The 19,143-nt window shown below is 40.8% G+C and overlaps 1 protein-coding gene across 2 annotated transcripts in view; it reads right to left on the bottom strand.

Annotated features, from left to right (window-relative positions):
• Nucleotides 1-19,143, bottom strand: part of glg1a (golgi glycoprotein 1a) — a 156,438-nt gene that overhangs the window by 107,556 nt on the left and 29,739 nt on the right. For both annotated transcript variants that reach the window (XM_073069741.1, XM_073069742.1), the window contains exons 2-3: nucleotides 16,466-16,498; nucleotides 2,526-2,612 (exon numbers count right to left, since the gene is read on the bottom strand). In XM_073069741.1, the coding sequence (XP_072925842.1) occupies nucleotides 2,526-2,612; nucleotides 16,466-16,498 (120 nt within the window). The remainder of the gene's footprint in view (nucleotides 1-2,525; nucleotides 2,613-16,465; nucleotides 16,499-19,143) is intronic.

Raw genomic sequence — 19,143 nt, 5'->3', positions numbered from 1 at the left:
AAAGTACTGCAGGAGCTGGACTTAGTGTGGATCATACTGCTGCCTGTATCAGAGGAGTCAGTGCACAAAGCAAGTGTGCATTCTAACAGCAAGTCATCTTAGTCACTTTTCTTGTGATTGCAAAACCCTGTTAGATACCATTAATGTGGAGTGCTGAAGCATGATTCACTAATACATTGGTGGACGGCAGGAGAACTGCATGGTCTTGGTCTAGAGAGGACTAACGCCACAAGTTGTGGTGTCACCTGTTTACAACTGCCCAAGAGAGAGGCGTTGAAGTCGGTGTGCTCCACTGGAGTGCTGGGGTGGTGTGGCGTGGCATCCAAGCTGGAGTCCACGCTGCTCCCCTCCCCATGTTCGCTCAGCAGAAGACAGGCTGTATTGTGTTTGACTGCAGACTGCTGCAACATTCATAAACTCAGGTCTTGGACTATGTTTTGTTTGTGTGACTGTATTTTACTGAGAACTTGTATGTGCTTGCCATCTTATATGTGCTATATGTAACTTGTGCTGCATATGATTGTTGCTACTGTGTTTTGTACCTTGGCCCCAAAGTAATGCAGTATTGTTTGGCTGTATTCATAGATATTCATGTGTGGTCAAATGGCAATTAAACTTGAACCTGAAACAAGTCCTGAAGCTGTCATATTGGACTTGCATACAAACCACCCACGACACTATCAGTAGCTATGACCTACACAGCCATAGTGAAAGGGAAACCGCTCACCCCATTGAGGTCACTCAATTGCTTTGTGCAGCCTTACCATAAATATATACCATAGGATATATTTTGAAAACACCTAGCAGATCAAAACTAGGTTTCCAGTCCCTTTGGATTATCACAGCAGAAAAAATAAAATTCCATCGGAATATGCAACCTTTTTTACTTTACTGTCACATCAGAGGATTAACCTGAGTTATCCATGCCAGGAACAAGGCTGAACATACTTTATAATACATGAACTTAATAAAGTTACAAAGCACAAAAATATACAATAACCTACAAATGCAAAATGTAAAGTGACCCAACAACTTACAGATCAAAGTCTCCACACAACAAAACTAAATGATGAGCTGCAAGAGGCTCCATGCGTGTTCCTATCCTCAAAGCCAGAGCCCAACACAGAGTCAAAGAATGCTAAAGCACTTCAACTGGAAGCTGAGTGGATGATCTGGGTGGAGGATCAAGAAATCCTTGCCATCACAGAATGGAGGAAAAATAGCATCCCATTTGTGGTCCTGAAAAGCATGTGCTCCAAAACCAGCCACATTACTAGTCAAGTTATATTGCATCTGTCACTGTGAGAAAACTGCTCTGATAAATTTGTTTTTCTGTGGTCAAGAAAAATACAATCCAGCTAAACAGCATGTTGAGTCTATTCTCAATTAGCAAAGTAAAAAACCTATCAGTGACAGTGCTGTAAAACAGCAGCTTATCAATTTGGCTTCAGACTTCATTCCAGCCTCACTTCCAAAATGAATAAAAAATGTATGGTTCTGAAAGCTCTGCAACATGTGAGTGAGACATTGAGTATTAGTAAAATTCAAATCAATGGCCAAACTATTCATTAGAAGCTGTCACATTTAGTCCCAAGTAGGGTGTTTGTGGATGCATGGGGATTATCAACTCGGCCCCAGGGTACTCCTTCAAGAGTTCCTTCAATTATGTGCAAAGCCAATTTATCTTCAGGTGCTTCATCATTCATGGCCTTCACTCCATGAAGTCAGATCTGGAGATATTTTCTGATTTCTCTATAAGATTTAACTCCAGTTTTAAGAATGTGCTTGCAAGTAATGTTTTCATAACACAAGTACCAAGGAATACCAATCTCCAACAACAGAGTATAACTAACCTTGATATTCAATGGCAACACCAGGTGTTTCCCACTATTAACAGCACTGCATTGAAAAGTCATGGGTGGGGGGGTGGGGGGGAGGGATGAAGATATTATCACTGACCAGAAATTTTGTCACGGGTCAAAAGCCAAGATTTATGCAGTGGTAATTTAATACAGCTAAACCAAGGCTACTTCATAGCACCTCACACCAAAAGGAACAAACACAACTGGCAAACAAAGTACCACCAGCTGAATATTTGCCTCAAAGTCACATGCTCCTCTGGGTTGGAAATGTGTTGCCTTTCCTTCACTTTGATCGGTCAAAAATCTTGGAAATACGCTCTAACAGACTCCAGCTGTTCAAACAGCAGTTTATCTCAGTTAATCAAGAGTGGGTGATAAATGCTGGTCTTATCTGTAATAACTGTGTGCTGTGAAAAAAGGGAATATAATGACCTAAAATTATGATAGCTGATTTAATCTATAGCCGTCCTGAAAATTCAATCTGATCTGTGGTACCAAGTACCATTCTGAGGTTTTAATTTTTAATGTCTTTGAAAGTAGTTTATTTATGCTGCAAAAAAAAAAAATCGTGCAGCTCAGTTTACTAATAACAATGTCACTTCTCTCCAAACACACTCCCTGCTAACAACAGTTTGTAGTGCAGCCACTCACTCGTATACTTACTTCATTCAGGGTAGCTTTGCAAACTTCGCCTGCAGCAGCTTCAAACTTTGGATCTGTTGTCAGGTTAAGTTTATAGTTCCACAGCAGCTGAAAAAAATTGAAATAAATTAAGATGCATGATAACCTACTTCATTGAAAGTGCTGGTGCTGAACAAATCCTGGCTAAGATGATAAAATACCACTGGAAGCAAATAGTAACTTACTCAAACTTGCTGTTCAGATTCATATAGCTTGAAATTTCAGGAGGTGGTCACATCCATTAAATTAACTACTTCAAATTTGGTCTAGAGACTTCAGTAATCTCTGCTGCACTCTCCTTCCCTTTTACTTTATCCACACCTACCTATCAATACTCTGTTTCAGAAGGCAATCACACCCAGTGTGATTGCCAGGCAGATCAACAACCACATATTCAGTCTGTGGCCAGGAATAAGAGGATGTGACTGCACGTGAGGCTGGTATGGGATACAGGTTGTGCTGGAGGGGCATCAGCCCTTGAGCTTGCCCAATAGGTCTGAGGTTATTGTTCCCTGTGTGGATTACAGTGGTGGCTGCAAAAAGGATGAGGAACTGAAATGTGACGGGCGGCAACAAAGAGAAAAAAAATGTAGTCTCATTTGGGGATAGCTGATCAGGGGAATCAACACAATTCTCTGTTAAAGGATCGAGTGTCCCAAGAACTGCCTGGTCTGCCTGGTGCCCAGATTCAGGACATCTCACCTGACTTGCAGGGGAACTTGAAGTAGAAGGGGAAAGACTTAGTTGTCATGGACAATGTGGGTACCAACAACATAGGAAGAAGAGGAGGTTCTGCTGAGGGAATTTGAGCAGGCAGGGTCTGAATTAAAACACAGAATCAAAAAAGTAATTAAAAATAATAGTTACCTGAGCCACATGCAAATTAGAACAGAGTTAATAAGATCAGAGAATCAAATACATAACTCGGAGATTGGTGTGGGAGAAATGGGTTTGAATTCGTGGGACATTAGCACCAACATTAAGGAAGGAGTTGTTTCAATTGGACTTGGTCCACCTGAACCTTGCTGCGACCAGGGTCCTGGCAAATCACCTATCTAGGGCTGTGGATAGGAATTTAAAACTAAATAGTAGCAGAGTGGATTCAACAGATTGGATAAGTTAAAAAGGACAGGGCAAGAAAGGTTACTGAAATCTCCAGGACAAAGAATACGATATGTAGTTTAGAAAAGGATAAGAATTTAACTTCAGGCAACATGGAGACTAAATTGAAAAAGGTGGTAAGTACAGGACTAAAGGTGTTATATTTGAATGCACCATATACAAAATAAGATAAATCAACTTATAGATCAGTTAGAAATTGACAAGAATTATATAGTGGGCATCACTGAGTCGTCGTTGAAAGACGATCACAGCTGGGAGCTTAACATCGAAGGAAACATTGTATTGAAAGCACAGTCAGGTGGGCATAAAAAATGAAATCAAATCGATCAAAATAAATGACAGAGGAGCAGAAGATGTAGAATCCTTGTGGAAAGAATTAAGAAACATACATACAAGTCTTCAAACGGCAGCCAGAATGTGGGCTATAAATATAATACGAAATAGACTTAAATGGAGCAATATTACAATGGTCATGGACGATTCCAATTAACAGAAAGATTGAGAAAATAAGGCTGGTGATGTAGAAGGAATTTGTAGAGTGCCTACAAGATAGCTTTTTAGGGCAGCTCATGCTTGACCCCACTAGGGAAAAGTAAATTCCAAATTCGATGTTGTGAAATGAACCAGATTTGATTAAGGAGCCTAAGATACAGAAACCCTTAGGAGAAAGTGATCATAATACGATAGAATTCACCCTGCAATTTGTGAGGGAGAAGCACTGTTCCCTCTGAACTGTGCAGGTGCATGACTATGCAGTAACTGAAATGCACACATAGCCTTTGTTGCCACGCAGCTGGAATTTTCTTTTACATAATGTTAATACAATGTTGAAATTGTTAATATAATTATGAAATATCCTGTAAATAATTGTGTTAATGAACATAATCCACAAACTTTCTAAATAATAAAGTATCACAACTTTTCCTTTTTAGTAGAGCTCAACATTTCAAGTTACAACACTGATACAAATCGTAATACTGTTGGATCATCTCAAACTTCCGGGGCTGACTACGAAAGTGGGTTCAGTCTTATGTATTTTATGGAATGTAAATCCAGAAACACTAGAACTTTTGAAGGATCTAATGAGGACTGATGAATCTGGATGCAGAATTATTCTGGACAGTGTTTAAAGACAATGGATTTGTAATAAAAACAGATGAGGAAAAAGTTTACAAAATGTGAAAGATTTCCTTTGTTGTACTGTATTCAATTAATAAATAAAATCAAAAGTATGTGATTTTTCAATTTCCATTCTAAATATTCATAGCATTTAAAGTGCTGCACAGTTTTCAGGGATGTGTAAGAATTACCTGCTCAGAGCAGCGGTTGGTCTGCACACCTGTCCTAAAAAACCAAGAGGGAATTTTGGGGAGAAGTTAAAGTCAGATATATCAATTAGATTTGAGCAAAAGTAACTACAGAGGCATGAGATAGGAGCAAGCTGATTGGAAAGGGACACGAGCAGTGATGACAGTGTAGGGTAATGAAACTGGTAGAAATGTACAGAATTCACAACCACCAACATTGAGTTAGGGTTCACTTTTAAGAGGTTGATCTGATGTGATGACCTAATGACACAAGGTCTTTTTTTTTTAAAAACCATACTTTGGTTCAGTGTTTGCAGTAAATGAGTTGTACATTAACATAAAATGCCTCATGCTGTTTTATTTCCAGAAACCTACATTGGTTACCCCGATGCGCTAGGGCAATTCCAGAGTTGCTGAACATGTCGGCCAATGCAATTGCTTCGAAACTACTGGAGTTTAGGGAGCAAAATGCCATTACTTTGTACAAGCTGAGGCTCAATTTATGCTGCAAGAAAGCACTGCAGATCACAAATTTTACTATGTGGTACTGTTGCTCAGAAACTCCACAACTGCGAGAACATCCGCCCATGCATAACAAATACCGATCGCTGAAAACTCACCTTTTACAGACTTTTGGACTACCAGGGTCTAAGCATGCCAAACAGTTGTTCTCCTTGCCCAGCCTCAGCGCAACTACAACTTCAAAGCTAATAGACCATATGCTGTCTATCCTAGGAAATCACCATCCTTTTTTTTATTTTTAAAGAAATCTTCAAGCTTACAGAGCTCTTGCTAATGCACCTGTGAAGGACTATAGAGAGCTTGCTAAAATGGCTGATAGGCTACATTTAGCCAGGCAGACGTACACAATTCCTCTTCTCTTCCCTGTGTCAATAAGCCTGGTCAGTGAGGCCTCCAACATAAACATGCAAAACAGACTACTAACTAATGCTGCAAAACAGACAACGCCAGGTCTGTGCTTTTACCATGCTCGCTCTGGTATGAACAGTAGGATGTGCTGACCGCTTTGCAGCTTCGACAGTATCAGCACATCCGGACATCAGAAGTCTGTGAACACCACAGGTTCCAGCTGCTGGGGCCGTCTACTATTCAGTATGGACACCCTTCCACAGCGACACTTCCAGTGTGACACGGGTGTTCAAGTGCATGTGCTGCCAGTATCACCTATTGAGAAGGTAAAAGATCCAGACTTATAGGACATGACGGGTGACATTCTGCTTCAGTGGGCAACATCACACATGGAACTTCACCCCGGCAAAAGTGGCTAGACCTCTACTTAGCACAGATGTCCTGCTTGCCCAGGGACTGCCAGTTGATATTAAGACTTGTGGATGTCAAGGACTTTGGGTTATTGCCCTGCTCTTCCATAAGTTCCACACAATGACTCTGTCAAGCGCATGCACCACCACACGTGAGCCTACTCGACTGCTGGGTGAATTCCCAAACCTCACTAAGCCCACATTCTCCACTACAGTCAAAAAACACATTCCCCCAACTGGCCCACAAGGCCATGCCCACGCACATAGACTGAACCCTAAAAAGCTAGCGATCACAAAGGCAGTTTGCCAACATAGAAAAGATTTAGCATTGTACGCCAATCGAATAGACCCTGGGCTTTGCCCCTCTATATGGTCCTTAAGTCCGATGGTGGTTGTCACCCATGTGTCGATTACCAATGCCTTAAAGGGGCCACCACTTGACTGTTATCCACTCCCACATATCCCAGACCTTTTGGCACGTTTGGCCAGAAAGTGAATCTTTTCCCCCAAAGTTGATCTACTTAGGGGCTAGCATCAGGACATTCCAGGCCAGCTGTGATAACCTCATCTGGCCTCTGAGTTGCTGTACATGCCATTTAAACTGAAAAATGAAGCACAAACTTTCCAATGGCTGATGGACTCTATTAAAATAAAGACTTAGATTTTCTTCTTGTTTACCAAGGTGACATACTTGTCACCAATGCATCCAAATCCAAACACGTATCTCATCTCCGCACACTTTTCAAGCACTTAAACGAACACAAGTTTATTATTAATCCTGCCAAATGCCAGTTTGGGTTGTTAACCATTGACTTTCAGCCACATCTCTACAAAAGGTGTGAAACATGTCCCATCAAAAGCAGCTGCTATTATGGACCGACTGTCCCACACTACTAAAAAAAACTATAGATAGGGTGTATTTCTATCACTGCTTCATTCCACGAGTTAAGCTTAAGCTTTCCCCTGTATACTGCACTTAAAGGCAATACCCCGAATCAACTGCTTAACTGGTCAGCGAACATGACCAGGGCATTTGATGATACCAAACGAGCTCTTTTCTATGCAAACCTACTGGTGCACCCGCACCCCAACACACATAACATTTACTACTGACACTTCAGATTATGCTGTGGGTGCTGTGCGTGAACAGATGGTTGCAGGTGTGTGGCAGCCGCTCACCTTCTTCAGCCGGCAGCTCTGTCTCCAACTCCCTCCCCCCCACCAAGAGGGAGTACAAAACATTTGACCGTGAGCTTCTTGCTTGGTCTCACCCTAACTACCCACCATTTTCATTTTCTTCTGAAGGATGTCCATTTTACAGTGTTCGTTGACCACAAACCTCTTGTGCACATGATGGCCTAACTATAAGTCTGCATGGCTGCAACACCACCAGGCCTAAATATCAAAGTTCACAACTGATATGCAACATATCAAGAGGAAAAATAATGCCATGGCTGATTGTCTCTCACAGCCAGCCACTGAGGCCATACGCATAGGATTTGGTTATGCCAGCATGGCAGCCGACCAAGCTACTGACCCAGAGGTCCACGCTTACCAAACAGTTGTCATGGGCCTACTGTTGGCTGACATCAAGCTTGGGGAAGCTGGGGTTTCTCTCTTTTGCAATGTCTCAACCAGTCACCCTCGTTCCACAGACTGAAGGTGGACTGTTTTTAACTCCATACATGATCTCTTGCATCTGAGCTGACAGGCCTCTCAGAAAGCACTTGCACTAAAGGTTGGGTGGCACAGCCTTAGAAAGGATCTGCGTGATTGGAGTGCCAGCAGGCAAAAATTAACCATCATATCCAGGCACCACTGGAACCTTTTGAGTTCCCTGAGCAAAGGTTTGACCAAGTCAATGTGGACCTTATTGGACCTCTTCCCCCACTCCTGCGGTTTTCATGCACCTCCTCACCATAGTGGACCATACCACAAAGTGGCCAGAGGTCGCCCCTCTAGCATCAACAATGGCCACAGACATGGCTCGGGTATTCATCAGCACCTGTGCTGCTCAGTTTGGCACTACATCTGATATTCTCTCTGACTGTGGTACCCTTCATAACTGGGCTGCAACAGCCCAGAACCTCAGAGTTAGGCTACATCACACCACAGTGTATCACCCACAGTCCAAAGGACTATGGAATCTGTTTCACTGCTCCTTAAAGGCTGCTTTGAGGGCTTCCGTGACAGATTAGAGTTGGCATGATAGTCCCCCATGGGTCCTACTGGGGCATAGAACAGCTCCAAAAGAGTCATCCACAGCTGAGTTGGTATATGGGCAGCTGTTACTACAAGTGCCAGGTGCTTTTACTCCTGGTGCCACAACCACTTGGTTGGCCCCTCAGCAGCATTCCACCCTCCTCAACAATTCAATTCCTTGTACCTATTCCTACCTCTGATTAGGGTGTACAGCACTTTTCTCAATCTTCCAACTCCCCACTAATTTCTGCTATATTGTATGCCCTCTCTTTTCCTTTTAAGTTGTCTTTGACTTCCCTCATCAGCCACATTTGCCTCATCCATCCTTTAGAAATTTTCATCTTTGGGATGTACCTATCTTGCACCTTTCAAATTGCCTCCAGAAACTCCAGCCATTGCTGCTCTGCTGTCATCCCTGCTAGTGTCCTCTTCCAATCAACTATGGTCAGCTCCTCTCCCATATCTCTGTAATTCCCTTTATTCCACTATAATACTGATACATCTGACATTAGCTTCTCCCTCTCAAACTACAGGGTGAACTCTATCATATTATGATCACTGTCTCCTAAGGATTCCTTTACCTTAAGCTCCCTTATTGAACCTGGTTGCGTACAGAACACCCAACCCAGAATTACCTCTGCCCGAGAGAGATCAACAACAAACTGCTCCAAAAAGCCATCTCATAGGCATTCTACAAATCCCGTCCTGGATCCAGTACGTACCTGCATATTGAAAGTAAAAACTGTCCCCCAGGACAATCATAACATTGACCTTTTTACATGTTTTTCCAATCTCCTGTTGTAACTTATACCACAAACCTTGGCTACAGCTCAGAGGGCTGCATACAACTCCTGCCAGGGGACTTTTTACACTTGCATTTTCTTATCTCCACCCACAAGTATTCTACATTTCTATCCTATGTCACCTCCTCCTGAGGATTTGATTTCATTTTTATCAACAGAGCTATCCCTCCCCACTGCCTACCTGCCTGTCTTTGCAATACAATGTATTTATTGTAGTATTTAGAATACTAGTATGTAGAATGCTAGTATTTATTCTGAGATGGCTAGAATATAAAAGCAAGGAGGTAATACTGAAGCTGTATAGGGTACTGGTTGTACCATATTTGAAATAATGTGAGCAGAAAAAATGTGCTGACTTGGAGAGAGTTCAGAGGTGGTTTACAGGAATGATCCTGGGAATGAAAGGGTTAACATATGCAGAGTGCTTGATGGCTCTGGACCTGTACTCATTGGAATTTAGAAGAATGAAGGAAGATCACATTGACACCTATGGAAGTCTGAACAGCCTAGACAGAGTGGCTGTGATAGAGTCTAGGCCCAGAGAACACAGCCTCACAATAGAACGTTCCTTTAGAACAGAGATGAAGAGGAAGTTCTTTTCCCAGAGGGTGGTGAATATGTGTAATTCATTGTCACAGAGGGCTGTGGAGGTCAAGTCATTGAGTATACTTAAAGCACAGAGTGATAGGTTCTTGATTAATAAGGGTATCAAAGGTTATAAGAAGGCAGGACAATGGGGTTGAGAAGGAAAATAAACCAGTCATGATTGAATGACAGAGAAGATTCGAAGGCCAGAATAGCCTAATTGTGCTCCTATGTCTTATGGTCTACTTCTACTCAAGACAACAAGAGGATAATTTGGCCCCAAGAGCAACTCAAAACTTTTTTTTTTGTTTTAGAAAGCTGGTTCTATAGATGTATAGTGACTTTTGTTGGTTAAAAGGAAAATCAAAAAGCTCCCTGGAAATCAAAGCTTCAAGTTCTTCCAGTTTTCTAAATTACTCACTTTGCTCAATTAAGTTATTATCTCTCCATTAATGTCCATCCTATCTAAAAGACATCATTACATAGTGTGGTATGTAGCATCAGATGTCAGCTGCCATCTACTACATCACATTGTTTCATAAATTTGATCCTATCAAATTCCACATCAATTTTCAATACCTCAGTCATAAGAACATAAAAAAGGCTATTCCTAATCTATATTTTAAAAAGGCTATTCTTAATCTATGTCATCCACTTCATCAACTAAAGCTTCCAATAATTATTTTTGGTAGTAATTGGAAATGGGAGCATCAACCACGTTTCTCTCCCTTTTGAGTGACAGGGAATATGCTAGAATCCATAGTGGAGCATGCAACAGAATTTCTTAAAAACAACAGGACTAGGCAGAGTCAACATGGATTTGAAATAAAAAAAGCTTCCCAATCCTTTAAATGTTCTATTGTATGCCATATGGTTTGCTTTAATGGCGTCTTTGACTTTCCCTGTCAGCCATGGCTGCCTCATCCTCCTTTTAGAATGCTGCTTCTTCGTCATAGAGAACTACTGCGCAGACTGTATTTAACGATTCTATTGGAAAACTTTTCGGAATGAACTAAGTAGGGTATCAGATAGAAAACAAAGAATGGGAATAAACAGGTTAATAGGCCACATGGATTGGGGTACCACATGGATGACTGTTTCAGAATCGTTATCAATGATTTTGCTGAGGAACCAAATGAAGAATTCCCAAGTCTCTCGATGACACAAAATTAGGTGGCAGTGCAAGCAGAGAGAAGGATGCAGAGGGACTTTGGAGGGGAAAAGTAAAGTGAGTGCGAATATGACAGATGGAACAAAATGTGGAAAAAATGGAAGGTTATTCACTTTGGAACACAAGATAATGAAGCAAAGTATTTCTTCCCAAAGGTGAGAGATTGGGAAACAGTGATGTCTGTAGGGATCTCAGTATGGTTGAATAAAATGTCAGAATGAGATCTCATTGGAACTTAAAATCCTCACAGAGCTTGACTGATTGCATGCACTCCAAAACTAGAGGTCAAAATCTTAGAATAAGGGGTGTCTTTGGAATTTTCTATCACAGTGGCTGTGGAGAGTGATCAAGAGTCTTCTTGACTTTAACAGAATCATGGGATACAAACATAGTGCAACAAAATGCAACAAAGTCAGGAAAAGAGTAGGTTTACTTAGAGACCATAGGGGTAATCTATGTATGGAATCAGATCTGGCCAAGGATACTTTTGAAAAGCTTCTCATCTTGATTCACCATTAAGGACATAGAATATAGAGAGGTCAGAGTGGGTACACAGATAATCTGGAGCCATTTGAGGAAGGGGTTTGGATGCCATAGGGCATGTGTCTTTAAAATATATCATAAATAAAATTTTATTTTATTTATAAACATAGGGGTTGATCGGGCAAAGTCAACTGAGGAAATCCTGCCTCACTAAATTCATTCAGGATGCAACTACGCTTCAAAGCAGGGTACTAGACACTGCCCATAGAGACTTTGGTTCAGGGACTTGACAAGTTTCTACATGATCTGGAAGGTTAAGTTTCATGGGCCTCAAGACAAACTGGATGCAAAATTGCCTTGGCAAAAAGAAGAAAGGTAGTGCTGGAAGTATGCCCGCGATTAATGGTATACCACAGATCAGTTCTGAGGCCTTTTTAGTTTGTGATTTACCATACAATAATAACTTGGATGCAAGTGCTGGAGGTATAGTTCGCAAATTTGCAGAAGGCACTAAAGTTGGTAATACTGTGCATAGTGAAAAAAGTTGTCCAAGGTTACAGCTGGACATTGATTAGATGGAAAATCAGACAGAGCACTGGTAGAAAGGTGATACATTTTGGGAAGTCAACTAGGAGGAGGACCTGTACAGTAAAAGGTAGATAGAGTGGTGAAGACAACATGGCATCCTTGCCTTCAAAGGTTGGGGCACAGAATATAAAAGTTGTAACACGGTGTTGCAACTTCACAAAACACTGTTTAGATCTCACCTAGGACTACTGAATGGGGTCCTGGCCACCAAAGTACAGACATCCCACCTCTCCCGGAAGTTCTGAGAGTCTTCCGCATATTGATAGCGGCACCCTGATGCCCGCAAATTACAAACACCATTTCCAGAAAAGTTGGGATATTTTCCAAAATGCAATAAAAACAAAAATTTGTGATATGTTAATTCACGTGAACCTTTATTTAACTGACAAAAGTACAAAAAGATCTTCAATAGTTTTACTGACCAACTTAATTGTATTTTGTAAATATACACAAATTTAGAATTTGATGGCTGCAACACACGCAACAAAAGTTGGGACAGAGGCATGTTTACCATTGTGTTACATCACCTTTCCTTTTAATAACACTTTTTAATGGTTTTGGAACTGAGGATACTAATTGTAGTAGATTTGCAATTGGAAATTTTGTCCATTCTTGCTTGATATAAGACTTCAGCTGCTCAGCAGTCCGTGGTCTCCGTTGTCTGATTCTCCTCTTCATGATGCGCCATACATTTTCAATAGGAGATAGATCTGGACTGGCAGCGGGCCAATCAAGCACACGCACTCTGTGTCTACAAAGCCACGCTGTTGTAGCCCGTGCAGAATGTGGTCTGGCATTGTCCTGCTGGAATAAGCATGGACATCCCGGGAAGAGACGTTGCCTTGATGGCAACATATGTCTCTCTAAAATCCTAATGTACGCCTCAGAGGCAATGGTACCTTCACATACACGCAACTCACCCATGCACTGATGCACCCCCATACCATCATAGATGCTGGCTTTTGCACCTTTCGCTGATAACAATCAGGATGGTTGTTTTCATCTTTGGCACAGAGAACTCGACACCCGTTTTTTCCGAAAACTAGCTGAAATGTGGACTCATCTGACCACAGCACACGGTTCCACAGTCTTTTGGTCCATCTGAGATGAGCTCAGGCCCAGAGAACTCACCAGCGTTTCTGCTTAGAGTTGATGTATGGCTTCCTCCTTGCGTAATACAGTTTCAAATTGCATTTCTGGATGCAGCGACGGACTGTGTTAAGTGACAATGGTTTTCCGAAGTTCTGCCGAGCTCAGCTGGCTATAATTGTCACAGTAGCATGACAGTTTCTTAGGCAGTGCCGCCTGAGGGCTCGAAGATCATGCGCATTCAACAGTGGTTTCCGACCTTGCCCTTTACGCACTGAGATGTCTCTGAATTCTCTGGATCTTTTCACAATATTATGTACTGTAGATGTTGAAAGACCTAAATTCTCTGCAATCTTGCGTTGGGAAATGTTCCTTTTGAACTGACTAACAATTCTCTCTTGAATTTTGGCACAAAGGGGTGAGCCACGACCCAACCTTGTTTGCAAAGACTGAACCTTTGATGGACGCTACTTTTATACCCAGTCATGATACCTAACCTGCTACCAATTAGCCTGCTTAATGTGGAGTCTTCCAAACTGGTGTTACTTGAATATTCTGTGCACTTTTCAATCTTATTTTAACTCTGTCCCAACTTTTGATGAGTGTGTTGCAGCCATCAAATTCTAAATTTGTGTATATTTACAAAATACAATTAAGTTGGTCAGTAAAACTATTGAAGATCTTTTCTTTGTACTTTTGTCAGTTAAATAAAGGTTCACGTGAATTAACATATCACAGATTTTTGTTTTTATTGCATTTTGGAAAATATCCCAACTTTTCTGGAAATATCCTGAAAATCAATTATTTTGAGAGGAAGAGCGAGAGGGTCTCTCTTCATGCTAAGTAGACCTATCAGTTTTCTCTGTGGGCGGGCTTTACAGTCGACCTCAAAAATAATGACAGTGCTGCTCGCTGCACTGTTTGTAACAGTGACTTTTCTATTGGCCATGGTGGGTTAAAATATAAAAGACATGTTGAGGGGAGTTTAACAGGTGTCATTCATTTATTAGCATAGCTAACATTATTTAAACTAGCTGGCTAGCACCTAAGGAGCTACTCTATTGATGTCCTACGTGATGAAGCCAAACTCTCTGTAGACTTGCGTAAAGTTGTAACAGAATAAACAAAACAACTCCATAATATAATACAAGTACATATTTTACTGTCACATTTTATGCATATACCCAACTTGGTTTACAGATTAGACAAAATCACTAAACAAAGTATTACATACAACCTTGGAGGTCGACCGGAGGCAGGAGTGCTACCTCCCTAAAATGAGTTTTTGCAGGGTGGGATGTCTGAAAGTATAGCAAAGATATGGTTGAGCTGAAGAAAGTGCAGAGAAGATTTGCAAGGATATTACCCAGATTGGAGGATTTTAGTTATAGAGAGAGATCATAAAGTCTGGGTTTGTTTTCCCTGGAGTGAAGCACTCTGAGGCGAAAGCTGGTAGAGGTATATAAAATTTATAGGCATCATACATAGGGAAAGATTTTCAATATCATTTTTTTCATGGCAGGGATATCAAAAACCTAAGTTCAAAATGAGAGGAAGGTGTTTTAGAGTATTTGAGGGAAAATATTCTTTTTTTAAAAAATAATGTGACTGACATCTACAAACCACAGCCAGACAAGATGGAGGAATCAGATACAATCACAATATTTAAAAGACAAACAGGCATAAAAATAGGCAAGGCACAGAAGGATACCAACCTAATGTAGCCAAAAGAAATTAATGTAGATGGGCTAAAAGGTTGGTTTGAAAATGGTGGGCCACAGGCCCTTTTTATGCTGTACAAATGTAGGTTGTTACGTGACCACGTGTTTCGTTTACTGTGGGCGTCACTTTAAATGCCTGGACGAGGCAGGAGTTATGACATCATATAACAGAATGCAGACAGACTGCTGAGAAATTCTGGGGGGGAGAGGAGGGTTAAGACTTCGGACTGTGAGCAGGAGCTCGCTACAGTAATGGGTGAAGTTTGATACTTTCCCATGCTCAAAGGATTGGATGAGTGAGCGGGACACAGTGCATATTGGATATGTGACTGTCACTTCTTATGATCCATACGTGGATTTTTGGAGTATTCTGTGGCAACCACTTTTGTTAACCCTTACATGGATTTGGGTGTGTTACGTGGTGACCACTTGTGCTAAGGATATTCTGTGACTGTCACACAACTCCACGGCTGAGATCTTCTGTGACTGTTACTTCATTTTCCCAGCATGGAACCTGTGGACTTCTTCGTGATCACCTTCTCATTACATTTTAATGTGGATTTACAAATTTCTCCTCTCACATATTCTGTGGATTACTGGCCATCTTAAGACTTTAAGAACTGTCCCTAAGTCCGACAATTTGGGAACTACAACGCAGGACACTGTTAACTTCTGTTTAGAAGAGTAGTTAGTTTAATTTTCTATATTTTAAGTAGATACTAATAAATAGTGGTTTAACATTAAACCCTGACTCAGTTTGTGGTCTATTGCTGCCAGCACTTCACAAAGTGGGGGCTCATCCGGGATCTGAACTCAGGACTTCGGGTTTTGTTTACTGTGGGCATCACTTTAAATGCCTGGGCAAGGCGTGAGTATGACGTCAGTATAACAAAATGCAGATAGATTGCTGGGACATTCTATATTTTGAGTAGATACGAATAAATATAGCGGTTTAACATTAAACCCTGACTCAGTTTGTGGTCTATTGCTGCTGGCACATAACAAGGTAAATAAACAGCCATGATCTTGATGAACAGGAGATCAAATTCAAACCTGAAAATTTCCAGTAGATGAGCCAAGGTCTTTGTTGGTACAAGTTGAACACCCGTTATCCGAAATTACTGGGGCCAGAAGTGTTACAGATTTCAGATTTATGGATTTTGGAATATTTCCATCTATATGAGGTAGCTTGGGGATGGGACCCAAGTCTGTTCGCAAAATCCATTTACATTACTTATACCCTGAAGGACTTCAGACTATAGGTGGTGTTCTGAGACCTGTGTACCATCTGGGAACCTAGTACCTTGTGGAATTTTCCATTCATGGCATCATGTCAGCACTGAATTCAGGTTTGAGGTTTTTGGATTTTGCATGGTAGGTACTCAACCTGTATTACCAACTACGTGCTTAAATTTACATTCAGATGGATTGTGCTTTATACTCAACTATCTTACCACGGCTTAAACAGTTGATGATTGAAGATTTAAAAATTAAATAACCGCAAATTTACATTATTTACAAGTAATTATGAATGAGAACTCGGAGCACAAAGCTGAAGTTTCTTTACTTACATGGTTACAGTCGGAGGAAATTTCATCATCTGCCTGTAAAGAATAAAAGCAAATATTAGCAATGAAGAGCAAGTCTGTATCAACTGCAAATATTTAATCTGCACATTTCACTCTCATTTTGGTCTATGCTAGATGTTGAGGGTAACTTTTACAGATTCTTAGAAAAGTTGCCTTTCTCAATTATAAAGACATAAATAATCAAGAAAGACTGTACACAGAAGTTAGATACATGTAGAATTTCCCTAACAAATGATATAGTATAAAAGAAGATTTTCCATTAGCTCAAAAGCGTTTTACAACCTTTAAAACTCCATGGAAATAAGTGAAGTATTGAATGGTTTTCTTCTCCCCTCAAATGATATATTCAATTCAGAATTCAGTATCAGAATCAGAATCAAGTTTAATATCACTGGCATACGTCCTAACATTTGTTGTTTTATGGCAGCAGTACAATACATAGTAATATAAAAACTGTAAATTACAATGAGAAATAGATATAAAAATTAGCTTGTACAAAAGAGAACAAGAACAAACATGAGGTACTGTTTATGGGTTAATTATCCATTCAGAAATCTGATAGTGGAGAGGAAGAAACGTTGACTGTCTTCAAGCTCTTGTACCTCCCTCTTGATGGTAGAAATGATAAGAGGGCATGCCCTGGGTGATGGGGGTCCTTAATGATGAACGTTGCCTTTTTAAAGCATCGCCTTCTGAAGGTGTCTGGATGCCTATGACGGAGTTGGCTGAGTTTAAAGATCGAAGTACATTTATTACCAAAGTATGTATACTATATATAACCTTAAGATTCATCCCCTTACAGGCAGCCACAAAACCAAGAAACCTGAGAGAACCCATAAAAAAAACTGTCAAAACACCCAATGTGCAGGGAGAAACAAATCATGCGCACAATAAAAGTAAGCAAATAACATACGATACTGAAGTTCACAGCCATGAAGCCAGTCATCACTGTAGACAATCCAGGAATCCATTAGCTGCAGGCCACAGCCTCATTTCAGCGCAGACACACGTAACCTTTGTGAGCAGTGATCTGAACACCAGGCCATCCCTCTCCTCTGACCCTGATACCCTGGCCTTTTCAATCTGGCCCAGCACTTAAATCAGCCAAACCGTGGGGTCGTTCCTCACTTTTGGACCCAACCCCAATTGTTTCAATGTGTTTTCAGTCCCTGACCCTGCCGCCTCAATTTGACCTTTATTCAACCTTTCCAATCTTGCCCTGAGCTTAAATCGGTCAAACATTAGTTTGCTCCTCACTCTCAGGCCCAGGTACTGCTGCCTCAAATCTTGCCTTACCTCAGTTCTGCTGCCTCTAATCACCACCGTCCACTCCAGCAGCCAACCATTGGCTCATTCCCTGCTCTTGGGCCTAGACACCGCCACCTCAATTCAGCCTGTACACACAACGCTCCAACTGCCCTGCACCTTCAAGACTTCAGTTCACATCACAAAAATATCAAGTCCTACAGGCAGTTCAAAGGCTCAACTCCAACCCTACTGACTGCAGAATTCAATTGCTGAAAATTAAGTTACTCAAATATGGTGAAATAGACATTTAATGGAAAAATATTAATATAAACCAGTAATCATTTAAAATCAGGTTTTTTTTTACTTAATCCAAGGTATTCCTTCAAACTACATTCTAAAGGCTAATTAATAACACTAGCTCATGATAGATTTAACTCAATGATTTGGAAATTAGTGTGTGACTAGCGTTAATCACCTAGAAATGCCCATAAAGAGCTGATGAAATAAATACATCACAGCTACTGATAAACTCCATCCATATGGAACCAATTATACTGGAAATTTCAATTATTATGTGAAAAGATAATCTTAAAGTTGAAGTCCTTCTCAAAGCTGGCTGAACACTACTGTATTAAATACACAATATATAAAAATTCAAATATTTACTTTCGTTGAGTTCTTTTCAGCTTTACTTTTTATTTACATAAAAACATGATACCCAGTGCTAACTTCACACAGATCTTTATAAATAAGCATAAAAATAATTTTTTGTTCCCTTTAACAGCCGCTGGACACAACGTTGGGAGTACTCAATACTGTGGACTTTCTCCAAAGAACCTCTGCAGAAATTGCACCAGGCCTCAGTAACTCTCTCAGCACAGAGAAATTTGCCACACTGCAGCATTCAGTAACAGGACACTCCCCATCCTAGATGACTAGCAAGTTTCTGGCAGATCAATGTGTTCTTCAAGTTGATATTGAAATACCAGTTGATGCTTGTGTTATACACACCATTAGGAACAGTTGATAGAGTACTGCTGCAGACTGACCACTGACAAAGTTCACTGCACCCCTTTGCAACATTATTGGCAAAAGTGTATTCCAGATGGAGACCGATAAAGGTCATATCCTCAGCATGGCTGCCTAATGGGCAGTGGCTAGTACTACTGTTCTGGCCTCTGGAGGAGCAGTTCGTTTTGCATGAACATCACTTCCTATATGTAAGCTGTTTTTATATCATTTCCTGCGTGGATTAATTTGAACTTCAACTTGAAACAGTAAAAAGACATCCATCTGCATCCACTCTTTACTTGCCTTCAAGCAGCAATATATTTTCACAAGTAGGATCTCCTCAAAAACCCTGAAGGAAACCTTCTTGGGTGATTTTTTGAGAAGGTTGTTGACCTCAGTGC

This window comes from Hemitrygon akajei, chromosome 17, assembly GCF_048418815.1.
Source record: "Hemitrygon akajei chromosome 17, sHemAka1.3, whole genome shotgun sequence".
Classification (NCBI taxonomy): domain Eukaryota; kingdom Metazoa; phylum Chordata; class Chondrichthyes; order Myliobatiformes; family Dasyatidae; genus Hemitrygon; species Hemitrygon akajei.
This window is presented reverse-complemented; position numbering and strand designations above follow the sequence as displayed.